General features: G+C 38.6%; 1 protein-coding gene and 1 long non-coding RNA gene across 3 annotated transcripts in view; one reads left to right on the top strand and one right to left on the bottom strand.

Moving 5' to 3' along the window:
* The window catches only part of LOC309359069, an 87,101-nt gene that overhangs the window by 3,250 nt on the left and 69,496 nt on the right, over nt 1-14,355 (top strand). The window lies entirely within an intron of this gene.
* LOC309358167 (uncharacterized protein) overlaps nt 1-14,355 on the bottom strand; it is a 44,718-nt gene that overhangs the window by 20,519 nt on the left and 9,844 nt on the right. For both annotated transcript variants that reach the window (XM_081891044.1, XM_081891043.1), the window contains exons 7-17: nt 14,116-14,301; nt 12,304-12,426; nt 11,509-11,622; nt 10,241-10,544; nt 9,489-9,598; nt 9,086-9,203; nt 8,263-8,354; nt 7,526-7,676; nt 3,083-3,237; nt 2,679-2,802; nt 614-744 (exon numbers count right to left, since the gene is read on the bottom strand). In XM_081891044.1, the coding sequence (XP_081747170.1) occupies nt 614-744; nt 2,679-2,802; nt 3,083-3,237; nt 7,526-7,676; nt 8,263-8,354; nt 9,086-9,203; nt 9,489-9,598; nt 10,241-10,544; nt 11,509-11,622; nt 12,304-12,426; nt 14,116-14,301 (1,608 nt within the window). The remainder of the gene's footprint in view (nt 1-613; nt 745-2,678; nt 2,803-3,082; nt 3,238-7,525; nt 7,677-8,262; nt 8,355-9,085; nt 9,204-9,488; nt 9,599-10,240; nt 10,545-11,508; nt 11,623-12,303; nt 12,427-14,115; nt 14,302-14,355) is intronic.

Genomic DNA, 14,355 nt, shown 5'->3' with positions numbered 1-14,355 from the left:
GAAACAGCTGGTGACTTAGAAGCAATGTCGAGAAGCTTCTCAAGACAGTTTTGAGGGCAAAACTGGATGTCAAACAGCAACCATATGCATTTTATCTATGTCTGCCCAATTCACATCTGAAGTGGCAGAGGAGAAGAGTATATTTGTTACATAAAACGGTGTGTTGGAGGAACAACTGGCTAATGCTTACCCCTGCTTTATCTTTCTGCATTGTGTTCCTTTACACAGTTTTGTTGCAGTCCAATTAACTTTCAAGGCTGGCTAGCAGAAAACAACTTAAAGAAACAAAGCGCGATGAGGTAGGGTAGAAATGATCACCTCTCCTCTGCACTCCTTTTCATGTAATGAGTAATCCCCTATCTCACGGATTTAAGAGGCAGAAATCCAGGCATCATTATTTAAATTGCATTTCGGTAAACAAAATGGATATAGATTTAAACATTACTTAGATTGAATAAAGTATGAGAAAATAAGGTAAAATAAAAGTTTTGCTTTTATAAAGTTAAAATATTGCTATTGCATATCTCCCTCTTTTCTTAAAAAACACACACCCTATAATAGTAGCAAGCATCTAAATGCCCTTCCTCACATTATTTCCCATTTTAGCATGTACCTGTAGAGCTTCCAGTCTGCTCTGGAGCTGCAATCTATCTTCCAAGTCCCGGCAACGTTCCTCCAAGAAGAGAATTTGTTCTTGCAACTGATTTCTTTCCAATTCTAATTCTTCCACGACAGTCCGCAAACCTTTTTAATGTGAAACACACATTTTATTTGAACTGCCACCAATTTAAAGACATTTTACTTAACTCATAGTATGATATAATCCATTAGTTGCTTAATCAAAGCTTTTTAAATGTTCATATTAACAATAATTCTGAAGAACTACAGTGGACCCTCTAGTTATGTACAGCTCTGGATACATAACTTTCGGGTTACGAACGTGGCAAACCCGGAAGTGTATACTTCCGGGTTTCGGGGCACGTGCATGCGCAGAAACACTTTGCGTGCCGCACGCATGTGCATAAGCGGTGCCTCTGCCTATGGACTTTTCGGGTTGCCGACTGACCCCTGGAACGAATTTAATTCCTATCCGGAGGGTCCACTGTATTTTGTTTTTATACAACAACCACATGGGTTGCAGCAGGTACATCTCTAGAAACAGAAGAGTGCCTCTTTCTAAGGTTGCATCTGTTATTCATTTTTTAAATTAAATTTATTTTATTAAAAACAGAAAACAGAAATATACTGTCTGATATTCCCCTGATATTTTAATTCAATTGACAAAACACTGCAGCTCTAATTTTACTGTCCAATATTATACATTTCATGCAGAATTCTTCTGGGAATCAATCCATTCTATTTTAAGCTTCACTAACTTAAATGACTATGCCCTCAAGCTTAACATGCAAATAGGAGCTTAGTTTAGTGAAATTCTTCCCAATGAGTAAACAAGGAAAACCTGATTAATCAACTGAAGCCCAAACCATTAAGTATCTCACTGGTTTGGGGTTGTTGTTTTTTAGAAACTGGGGGGGAGCTTCTTAGTATAAATGATTAGCTTTTAGTTTAATCAAACTCTTGAAAATTGTTTTCTCAATATTTAATTTAAAAAGCAAATACTTTGTTCTGTCCTTTATTTCATTTCAAGAGGCACAGATTATTTACCCATTTCAGAATTTGTAAGGTCAGTAGTACACTGGTGAGGAATCTCCTGTGAAATTTTCCTATTTTTAATGTAACTCATAACATAACTTTAGTAGATCTTGGCAGAACAACCATACTTTCTGAAGTTTGCTTCATTATTAGCATCTAAAATGTATAGGCTGTTCAACGTAACTATCACTGAGATTCAAATAGAGCTATCTTAAGAACTGGAACAGGGGTCAGCAAACTACAGTCTGCGGGCCGGATCCTGCCCAATTGCCCTCAGGATCCGGCTCGCAGACAGTCCGTGGATCGTGTGGATTCTATTTGTTGTTGTTTTTTTGTTATTATTTTTTCCTGCGCCATTTTTCCCACCCACATACCTCCTCACTCCCTCCTTCTGGCTTCTCCCTGCCCTTCTCCTGCCCTGCATAGAGGAGCAAGGGGGCTGGGCTGAGCTGGCTGAGTGCCATTTTGGGCAGCGCCTCTCCGGAACCAGCCGGCAGCACCATAGATAGGCAGGGGGAGGGGAGGTGCTGGGGGAGAGGGGAGAGAGAGAGAAGCCCCTTCCGCCACATGTGCACACGCACACACACACAGTCCGGCCCGCCACAAGGTCTGGGGGATGGTGAACTGGCCCCCTCCCAAAAAAGTTTGCTGACTTATGAACTGGAACATGAAACAGAATTGGGAAACAAAGACTACAAGTGGACTGCAAGAGTAGAAGCATTTTCACAAGAACAAAAGAACTAGAACTTAAAAAAAAAAATTCTTACCATTAAGGACAATAATCTTTATTCACAAGTGAGAGTCCAAGGTATTAAACCACGATTTGAGTTCTAGTTTTGAACCAAAACTAGACAGTTCATCCAGCACGCACATGCTTCAAAATGAAACAAAAAAGCAAGCCAAAAAAAATTTCAACTTATATACAAACACAACACAACATGGTTTGTTAGTTGAATTTGAGAAACAAAAATGGGACAAAACAGACACTGTGCATGCTTTAATAAACTGTCTAGTGGTTGTCACACCTGCATTAGGGGAAGTGTACTCTGGCCACCAACCTCCCATGTTCTCTCCTTCAGCTGAATCTGTACTATCCATGGTGACATTTAGCTCTTCATAGCAATGTTTTCCATTGAAGCCATAGTCGTCCTACATGCAGGGGGTGAGGGTGAGAAAGAAAATTGTGAAATTAACAACCAGTTAAATGTACATTGTAACATCCATGGCCAACACCACACTAAGGAGAGTTTCAATAATAGATTAAAGAAGGCAATGTTTCAATAGTACCAGTACCAAAGTCACCATATCCATTTTCAATCTCCCACTCCACATATTAAGGAATCACATATGCGTGGAGCACAATAGGAAAAGTCTTTCTACTGATTACACTATCAAATAAATATGCATACAAAAATGCAAACAACCTTACCTGGAGTTTCCTGCTCGACTGGGCAGTCATCCTTCCCTCTGGCTGCATTCTTCCAATCCCTTGACCTGCGGCCAGTTCCTCCTCCAACTCCTGCTGCCCTGAGACTATGGCTGGATCAGAGCAGCCAGGAAAGAACCAGTCATCCTCAATCAGTTTTGTGCCACAAGAAAGCAATCATACATCAGACAAACATACTGTACACATTCACAAAAGGGGATCAGTGATACAGACAGAGGCTTATGAAGGATTGGCAGGAATAGACACACTCCATATCATCATTCACCTTGTGATTTCCCTCTCTACACAGCACATGGGGACAATTTGAATGCTATTCTTTTTAATAGAAGCCATAGAGGATAAAAAAATCTCAAAGGCAATTTCCCCACCCAAAGAAAAATAATTTGTATATGGATACCGGCAAAGAGGGCAGCCACTTATATAACCAAATTAGGACTAAAGGTTTTCAGTGTTCAGATATAGCTGATATGTGATAAAATGCATCACCTATGCATATATTATTCAGCCATGCTTTCACCTTATGAAAATGAAGCAAGCCTTGCTTATACATTAATATTAAAGAACGCTCTTGTTCCAGGTGATATGAGGAAGTCACAAGTCTGCATCATACACTGCAAACTGGCATCAAGCCATATCAATTAATTTGTCAATAGCACACAATAATTTCAGACAGTAATTTCAATAGCTAAAATTAATGCAATCTATTGTGAAAGATAATTTTAATTTTATTTTATTTTAAGGACATTCCCATCTGTTTTGCGTGATCAACGCAGTACATGTATGTGATAGATGTTTCATATAAAGCAGACAAAAGTCAGCATAAAGGAATGAAGGCAAAAGTTGGCTCCATACTTTATCCATTGCTAAAACAAGAACTCAGTTGCAACTAATCATCTATAGCAAATTAGTATTTTTATTAAAGATTAACACCTGAATAAATTAACACCTGAATAAATTTGGTACAAACTGTGTCCCAGTCTAGATTTCATAAACTGTACAGGAATCTGTATAAGAATAAAGCAATTTGGTCTACTTTCCATATGTTGATTATAGGATAATCAAGTCTTTTCAGATGTGCAGCATGTTTTTAGTTATATGGAGGTACACTCATTAGGGACATGGGCTGGTTGTTGTTCTCTATTTGTTGTGTAGTATGAGAAATGTCCCATGGTCCAGAATTAAATTAGGTTCCTGAAAAACTGCAACACAGCCTCTATCACAATTTGTCAATTAAAACTCCACATTTATTTTCTCAGGCATTTCAAGAAAATTTCTAGAAAATAATGGCTGGTACTAAAGGAATGCCAATAAACTTGGCTCCAAATGTTAAATATTTTCAAGTTCTAGACTTCAGGAGTGGTCAGTGAGGAGGGTCAGAGTTGTGCCCCTAGCCTCCTAACAGCACTGCCACTTACTAGGAGGCAGAGTAGCAAAGTGGCAAGGAGGTTGGTACTATGTGGTTGCACTGGCTGGAGGACAGGATTGACTCTGCTGATGGACCTGAGCATCGCTCCCCAATCACCTCAGCCCTTCTCCTCTAGGTAAGCGACAGCAACTCCACTGGCAGAAAGTTTGTGCATTAACTATGGCCCTTCCTCACCAACCACTGCTGCTAGAATCTGTCTACCTCTCTCTGGTGCACACAGGAAGTCCCATGTGTGCAAATTAACTTTAATGGCACTGTCAGGCTCATTTTTCACAATCAGTAGTTTCATTCATTCTTATGTAGTTTATGTTTGACTTGCTAGTGCTGAAATTTCTGTATTCCTTGAATGTATGCTCTGCCCCCATTACTGAAGGGAATATTTAGTAAATTAACATATGTTTCTCTAGGTTTCTCACAGCTCAAGATGGCTCACACAGAAGCCTAAAAAAGCAAGAATCGAAATAGCCAGGAATCTTTCACACTTGAGCTTGACTCTAAAGAAACCCAGAACTCTGCTCATACAACAAGGTTTCCCCAACCCATTCCTCCTCAATAAAGCACCTCTGTACTCCTCCTTAAAGACACTCATTAGAGTTGGGAAATGGTGCAGGCCATAGCATGAAGTAATGGAAGCAGAAAGGCCAATCTCACACAGGTAGATGTGCTCTCTGTTTGAACTAGGCACTTTGGAGGAGTCATGGAAATTCTGTGAGTGCCTCAGAGCACCCAGGTAGCTATGGAATGGTCTGATACAATGAGTGACACAAACGTGATACAACCCGGAGTTGAACACTGTATAGCTACCTGCTGATTACAGCAGGTAGAGCTATAACAGGGCTGTTTACTTTCGATGTTTGATACCAATATGCTTTCCAACTTAGACACAATGTGAACTTTCCAATACAACTATATACATTTTAGTTATGTGTCAATAAACATTAGTTATAATGAAGTTTCAGCACCTGCAAGTCAAAACACCAACCCACAAGGACCAATGAAAGAATCTCATTACAAATTGCTCATAACAATTTGGAAATATTTGTTACTATTAGTCAAGCTTTACAGCTTAGGGGGGGGAACTGATTTTTTCATATATTTTTTCAAGTTATGACATCAAACTTAGGGCTACAAACAGATGAAGCAGGAAATACTTTCATGGGATTGTGTTCTAATGCCTTGAGAGCAGTGACATTTGCACCTATATAAGTCCTGTTCATGATGCTTTGCAGTGGCCCATACTAGTAACATCATTACTGTTGCATTTACTATTTGAATATTCTTTTGAAATATTTAGTGTAATATCTATTCATATTTCTGGCCCCCCAAAAATGTTAATTATAAACCGCTACAGGCATACTTTTTAATACTGAAAGTATGGCTTATTATAAATTGTGCAATTTGTCTGGTAAATATGGAGTCAGCTATTAGTACAACAAAGAATGAAGATGATTTTGTTAACATAAATGAAGAAATAAGCATTGCAAAGGAGAAGAAAATAGAGTTTAAAATGGCATTTGTTACTTAATAAAAAGGGGGGGAAACACATGCCACCACAAACAACTGTTATACCACACTATTGAAGATTTCCCACGAAAGACTGTTTACAGAGGAAAATCAGCAACAGTACACCATAAGCTGTTGTGGCTGCAGAATCCTGCACGCACAAAACTGATGGGAAACTATGTTCTCAGTGGCTGACCAAATCGCAGTGTAGGTTAGGAGTGGAGGGGGAAGGGACACCAAGTGCTCATCGGGTTTAACCGCAAAGAGGGGGAGGGAAACAAAACAGAAACATCATGCTTAACCCAGGGGGGAAATGCAAAATTAAATACTGATCAGACACACAAAGAGATCAACATTTGACCATATTAATGCATAAGGGCTTAAACATAACAAAATATTTGAGCCCCCAAGCTCCCTTAATTTGGTATTGCATTTGTATAAGTTTGGGGCTCTCGGGTCCAAATAATAGGCACGAAAGGAAAAATACACAACTAATAGCTAATTTAACTAATGCCCAAGGTAAGGCATTCAGAAATACGACAATCATGAGTCTTTGTACAGCGTTCCTATGAATGCTAAGATTTGCCCTTGCATAGATTGCTCCTGTTAGTTTAATATTGAAGACATTTCATGGGAATGGCGATGTTACTTGTTGCTCAAAGTGACAAGTGTCACTTTGATTAGGTCCTTTTACATCATTTATACATCTGTCTAGTTAACAGAAACATGTGATAAGAAACTCTAGGACTTGTGAATTTTGTTGGGCAACTCTCTGCTCCATTATCAAGAGTTGTCCAGTGCCCACAGATAAAGAATTATGTGCAATTGTGGAAATTCAAAGGATATTCCCCCTTTATAGTTCTAAAACCAGATTAAATCCTACAGCCTGATCATGAGACTAGATGACAGTAGCCCTGTTGCAGTGCTCCTTTTCCAGAATCTGCAAAATACACACAATGGACTTATTCAGAGCAAAGCTGTCATAAAGAGATTGCCAAAAGAACCCTTTATAGTTGGATCCAAAGGTTGAAGTTATTCTGAACTTCCTGCACTCTTGCAAGAATTTAGTCTAATTTCACTACTTTTTGATGGAACTGCAAGCAGACTGAATAACTTTGCCCCATTTACAACATTTCAGACATTTTATTTCTTTGTATTTATTTTATGGTTTATTTATATACCACCTTTTAGCCCAAAGCCCCACAAATCGGTGAACAGAATAGTAATAATAAAAAGTAAAATTACAATAAAATTACAATAAAAATTTAGCTGCAGTAGTAGGCAATTCTGGAGCTAAATCTGTAACTCTTAGGATCAGGCTAGTTCAATAAACTGGACAACAACAGAAGTAGTCAGATACTACTAAATGTCCAGCTGTAAAATTCTCACTGCAACAGTGATCCATAGAAGACAGATATAAATTTTGGGTGACACTGTCAATTTGCTTTCAATATTTTCCAACCTAACAAAATGACCTAATGTCAAATCAAAATCACCTTCTCTCTCCTCTTCAATCTGTGACATTCTTAGAGCCATAGCAGATTTCTCCTCTCTGATTTGATTGTGTGCATCTTCAGACTCAGTTACAATTTCTTGCCATTCCAAAAGATGACTCTGCAGCTCATCCACACTATCAGATTCACTAGCCTGCAGCAAGTGAAGACAGGATATGGAAATAATACAACCAATTCAAGAAATATGAGGAGCTGAATAACCTGACCATCAGAAACTCCATATAAATCAAGTTTTCTTTCACACAAACCTAACAGATCAACAAAATACAATTCTATGGTTCTGTGAGTGTAAGTAAATACCCAGTTTAGGGGGGAAATAAAAACTGAAATTTTAATATTGCATTGGGAAGGTGGGCTCCATGCCCTTTGTTGGGGGCCTATTTTTGTTCAGTGGGAGCGATAGTATAGGGGTGGGAGAATGAAGGCTAATTGAGACCATCCTTGGAATCAGGCCTGACCAGCACAGAAAAGTGGAAAGACTGGCCCATTCACAGGCTATAAAATAGGTTGAAATAAAAAACAGCAACAGGCTTTCTTTTGATGCAATAGGCAAACAAACCAATATGGTTAACATAACAATACAGAAACCTATGCTAACGATTCACCAGATTTTTGGTACACCATTTTTTAATAGTTTTCCAGTTCTCTACATTACTGTACTTCACTATTTCTACTAATAGCAATTCAACTAAATTCAGTACACCCCAACAGTAGCAGACCTGCGAAGCTGCCCTCTTCGTAACTTGTTCAAGGTCTGCTTGCAATTTTTGCTGCTGTTGTTCGTAGACTTCCAGCTTATTCAGCAGTTCTTCTGTAAAGACAATTATTATTAAAGACAATTATTTACCGGGGAAAATATTTCGATGGAAAAAATTACATTCAAGCTACAATCACAGAAATACTTAGTGTAAGAATGATTTCTACAGACAAAGCAGTGTAGTATTGAAAAATATGTCCAAATAATTTCTCTGTATCCTAGTAAATAATCTCAGTGCGGTCAGTGGTTGCTTTCCCTGATCCAGTGGGCCCCAGCTGGACTGCCAATCTTTTGCTGAGTAATCACAAACTGTTTTTTAACCTCCGAGCCTCCACTGCATGTGTGGCTGGCTATCTTGCTGAAGTTTCTCTGGATCAGGACCTCTCAGGTGTCTTTACATTTTTTTAAAAAGAAAATGAATAGACTGCAATTATAAATCAATATTTACTTGGATGAAAGTCTCACTTAAATAAGTGATGTTTACATGCATGAAAACATGGTTTTGATCACACAACATATAAATACCAAAGAAGAAGTAAAATTGAGCCAGGAAGCCCAACTGGTTATATCTCACACAATAAACCTGCATACCAGGCTGACAATGGTTCAAAATCCAGTTCCATATATCTTGTGGATCTTTATTTGCTTACTTGTAATGTGAATTATTGCTTGCAATTTAGTAAGTGGAGGGGGGGGACTGAAGCTCTAAACACTATATTCTGACATTATCTTAAGAGACACCTGTTCAACATTATCAGAAAGACAGAAATTTTGTCACTTCTTACCATTCTGAGCTTTAAGTTCAGAAAAAGCTTGTAGTGCAGACTGCAGCTCTTCCTTTTCCTGTTCCAATTCTGAAATCCGGTCATGCAAGGCAGTTACACTCTTATTTGCTGATGTAGCCTATCCCAAAAAATGTTGGTTTCTTTGTTAATTTTCCCCCAATACATAGGTATGTTTAAACAAAACCTTAAATTGAACCTCAGACTCTTCTAATAACATCTCTGCCACATCTGTATCAATACAAAATATCAATTTTTCTACAAACATAGTGATAAAATTAGTTTGTAGCCGAATGACCCAATAATGCACTAACTGTTCAACTAATAACCTATTTTTGTATACTTAAGGAGAAATGTATTTATTTTTCTCGACACTCTGGCACATTTGTTTTGAAGTTTTACATACATTATTACGCTCATCTTCAAGCTTTGTAATTCTGGATTTGTATAAAGCTTTCATCTTGAGGAACTTAGCTTCAGATTTGCTGGCCTCTTCTGATTTTAGTTTCACTTGAGCTTAAACAAACAAAAACCTCAGTTACTATTCAGAGTTATTGCAAAACTATCACTATAAAAATGTGGTACTGGTTTAGCAAGGATTATATAGGTTTAGCTAGGATTATTTAAGTATCAACAATACGAGTTTTAAAAAAGAAATTAATAAACCCTATTCAAATGTGACATTTCAGAATTACTAAGAGTTGCTTTACACTGACCAGGTTTGCACAGCCCAGTAAGATGAACTATGGCTTTGCAAAACAGCATGAACATGTGGGATTGTTCCTGGCTACAGCTCATGGTTAGTAAGTAGAGAGTTTAACCATGAGCCCTAGTTCAGATGACACACTAAGCCAAACCTTGTCTTAGCACAGCACAGCGCAGAAGTAAAAAGCACCAAGGAGGAGCAAAGTGGCTGTGAGCTACCATCCAGGAAACATATTTCTGCTGTCTTGCTAGGCAGTAGTTTGACTTACCATGTTGTACATATCACTGTGATAGATTAGATACATTGCAGTACAAAGAAGCAAGCCTCAGGGCTGCATTCTTCCCCCATCCACTGGTCTATGAAAGAGGCTACACAGGATGAGCGTGCGATCAGAAGACTTAGTATGAATTCAATGCATTGAGCAAGTCATTGTAAGAGCTATTGTAGTTTACCTTCTAGGTTCGCCAATGTTTGTTTCATTGCAACATCTAAATTACTTTTGTCACCGGAACTTAGTTGTTCCAATTGCTTCTGAAGCTGCATCAGGGTTTGGTCTTTCTCCTGCAGCTCTGTTTCATGCTTCTCTCGGATCTCCTGCATGTCAGCATCATATTTCTCTCTGACTTTTCGCAGTTCAGTCTCATGTTTCTCCATCATGTCTCTTAGCTGGGCTCGCATTATATGCTTTTCAGCATCTAGCTTGGACTGGAGGTTGTTTTTCTCTAACTGAAGGTGATTCAGGTATTCATTAATTTCCTGGATTAAAAAACAATAATATTTTAAACACAAACACAATACCCTTTTTATAATTTGGGAAATGCATTTATTGTGCATGCATACACACTTTTGTGTGTATCTCAAATATGTCTAATACTACATCTGCCATAAAAGTACCCAGATCCTATTTTCTGAAGTAGGAGCAGCATTTAGAGATGCCACCACACTTCATTTTAGCAGGCATTCAGACCCTAATTCCAGCTGCTGACTGATGTGGAATCCTTTCTTGAATGGAAGGCCCTGGTCCCTCTGCAGCATGTTCCAGTCCACAAATAACTAGAAACTCCCAGTGCAGGAAGCCCCATGTCCACAGGCCCCATGCTTCTAATTTGGAGAGGAGATACCACCTTCCATTCCCTTTATCAGAGGCCTGAGATAATGCACAAACTCTGCAAATGCCTGGAATGGATTGTGGATTTCACTACAGATTGTACAACCTGCCCTGAGGTTTCCTTGAAGAGAGGATCAGATTGAATCTGCTGTCTGCAAAAATGTTCTGGAAGAAACAGCAAGCAACTCACATGAGACTAAGCTGCTCTTCCAAGCATTATATCAGATATATAATTACTTGACTATTTGCTTAGGGGTTTTTTCCTTTATTTTCAGAATTATCTCAACACTCAAGCAGGAACCATATCCAATGTGAAATAATGAAAATGTATAACCACTGCATTTTTCTTTGGCAAAGGTGATTTTTAAATTATGTGTTGTCTCTTCCTTATGATTTTTTTCTTGTTTATAACATTTATTTACTTATTTTCAACTTCTATGTTGTTTATCACCCAACAGGTCTCCCAAGTATAATCAATACTACTACTACTACTACTACAGATAACCCATGAATATAGCCAAATGCATGCAAATATTATATTTTCTATTAGCCTAAATACGGTTGGCAAGCAAATTGCTTGTAATTTTTCAATCCTTGTCCCCTGTTCCTTACTTTTAGCTGCTGGTCTTTTCCATCCAGTTCCTTTTGCAACATGAATATCACCTGTGTCCTTCCTTGCATAACCTCTTCTTTTTCATGTAGCTTCTGTTTCAAGGCTTTCAGTAGCTGTCGCGGATGAAAGGATTTTATTTTATGGAATGGAAGAAAAGAGAGTTTCTCAAGAAATGTCTACTGGCATCCCTGCCAACTCTATCCACTTAATAAAACTAAATTTCACTTTTGTAGGATGTATGAAGTTATAAGAGTCATCTATTTCAGAAGTATTAACTATAAATACCAACATTTCTTGAGGGTATCAAAGGCGGAGAAACTCAATCCCTAAAACTATGAAAAGGTATCTCTACATTTCCCACCAAGTCCTCTACATTCTCCCTACACCACTATCAAATTTGTTTCCTTTGCTACAACTCTGTTTATAGGACAACAAGTAACAACAGTGGAGTTTCAAACAAACTAAACAAGTTATTGGTACCTACAGTGAGGGCTTAGTGACTGCAGAAGAAATATCAGAGAATGTCCCAAGACAGAGCCCATAACTCAAAACTGAAGGCTGGTTAGAAAGGACGGGAAAAGAAAACAGAAGGTGAAAGGAGGAATATTGGACTGGTTTTGTTTGCCTAAATAAGAGAAATAGGGTGTGTTCTTGTGTTCTGCTCTCTGGAGAGAGAAATGACTCCATAGCTGTTGATTTAACTGAGAGGTTATGCACATCCATGAGTGTACTGACTATAGGTACAAAACGACACATAGATTATAGGCTGTTGATTAAAGTACCCTTTCACCTACCTGTTCTAGATCAGCACTAGCATCTGATTTGGCAGCCAGCTTAAAGAGTTCCTGCTCATGTTTCTGGGCCACTCCCATGAGCTCTTTTTCCTTTTCCAAGATCATATTCTGAAACACATGGATCTTAAAAGCAGAACAAAAAAGTTTCTATAAAACTGATCTACAGTGGTACCTTGGTTCCTGAACTCAATCCGTTCTGGAAGTCCGTGGGACTTCCAAAATGTTCGCAAACCAAGGTGTGGCTTCTGATTGGCTGATTGGCCCAGGAAACAATGCTGGCAGCTGAAATGGACATTCAGCTTCCTAAATATGTTTGCAAACCAGAACACTCACTTCTGGGTTTGCGGCATTCAGGAGCCAAGCCATTCAGGAACCAAGGTACCACTGTATACCTAACAACATCATTAAAGCTTGAATTTTCAACTTTATCATTAAGTGACTATTAATATTCCCCTAAAATTTGAACAATTTTGGATTAAAACAAGTTAGCTCAGGAAACTCCTTGAAGTCCTACCTCGAAGAACGACATATAGATTATTTGTGCTGTAGGAACTGAGAAACAACGGCACAAATATTGTGCAAAAAACCATCACTCTGTGTCTAAAAAGGGGCTTTTCAGAATCCCACATTAGTATCATTTAACATACTTCAAAAATATTCTTGATTGGTTCACTAACCAAGTCTCTTCAGGGCTCCTTCAGCTTTTCCTTTTCTTTTTCATTAAGAAACTTTAGAATACAAAACAATAAATAGCGAACAGCTCAACAACAAAATGACATCACTTTTTTAAAGTTACAAATTCAGCAGAAGATCCTTTCCCATTTTCCGGCACGAAGAACTTAAGAAATTATAGTGCTAATGATACCAGTACCGGTCTATATGTCCACACCAATCTTCAGAATGTGAATTAGTGACTTTGCCCACTATTGATCTTTCCAAATTTAAATGAATTTTAAGGGGCAGTTTATTTTTCACAGTTTGAAAAATTAACTCATTCCACATAGCAAAATATTATTCTGGATTCATTATACTTTTGAACCTACATATCGCACAGGTAAAGCTTCTCGGATACAGCTGCCTTCCAAACATTACTACAACATCAGGGTATCTCCAGCCAGCACACCTAATTAGGCCCAGCAGGGTTCCTACTTTGGCCCCCCAAAGCCATTTTCACCAACCAATTCCAACCTGCACTACATTTGACAGCATTGTGTCAGCAGGTGTGAGCAGGCAAAGAAGCGGCCACCAGGGAACAATCAGGAACTTGAAGTGTGCTCCTGATTCTTCCTTGACAAGCAGGCCTCCCCTCAGTACAGATCAGCTGATTGGTGCTGACAGGGAGTCCCACAGGGATCAACTGCTCTAGGAAGTTCCCCATCAGTAATTCACTAGTGCAGCCTTTGCAGTCCTCAGCACCGATAAGCTTATGGACACCTAAAACCCCTCTGAAGTCTGTTTACAATTGTTTTGTATTTATCAAGTGATTGACAAGTGGGCAACCCAACCCACCTGTCAAAAATAGACCCGTAGGGAGTGAGAGGAGGAAGGATCTGGTGGATCCAGTTTCCACACCCTTGGCTGACTGTATCAACAATCCATGGACAATGCTATAGAAGTTTTCTAATTTTGTGTAATTACAGTTCTAGCCACAACCAACACAAAGCATGCAAGCTTTTTTTGTGTCACATGTGTTTTGTCTGCTTCAAACACAGAAAGCAGTATATGAAAATTTTGCAATACTTTGCCCTATAATCAAAGGAGCCAAATCCCAAACATCGAAGAATTAATTGTTTTTGCCAAAGGCAAGCTTACATTTTGTGTATACATTGCTTCTCTTTCCTGGAAATGCTCCCTCTCTTTAATCTGAATGCTTTTAAGATTTTCGTTTTCTTCCAGGAGGCAGCTGCATCTTTGTTCATTGTCTTCAACTTTCTTGATAAGGTTCTGAACCAGAAGTTGCATACTCTGCAATGAAGCCTCCTTTGCGGATAGTTGGTTCTTTGAAGTTCGCAAGAAATGAGAGTTAGAGGACTAGGATGAGAATCATCCAGA

This window comes from Podarcis melisellensis, assembly GCF_964234715.1.
Source record: "Podarcis melisellensis genome assembly, chromosome: 1".
NCBI lineage: Eukaryota > Metazoa > Chordata > Lepidosauria > Squamata > Lacertidae > Podarcis > Podarcis melisellensis.
The sequence above is the reverse complement of the archived record's forward strand: the minus strand, read 5'-3'. Positions and strand labels throughout refer to the sequence as shown.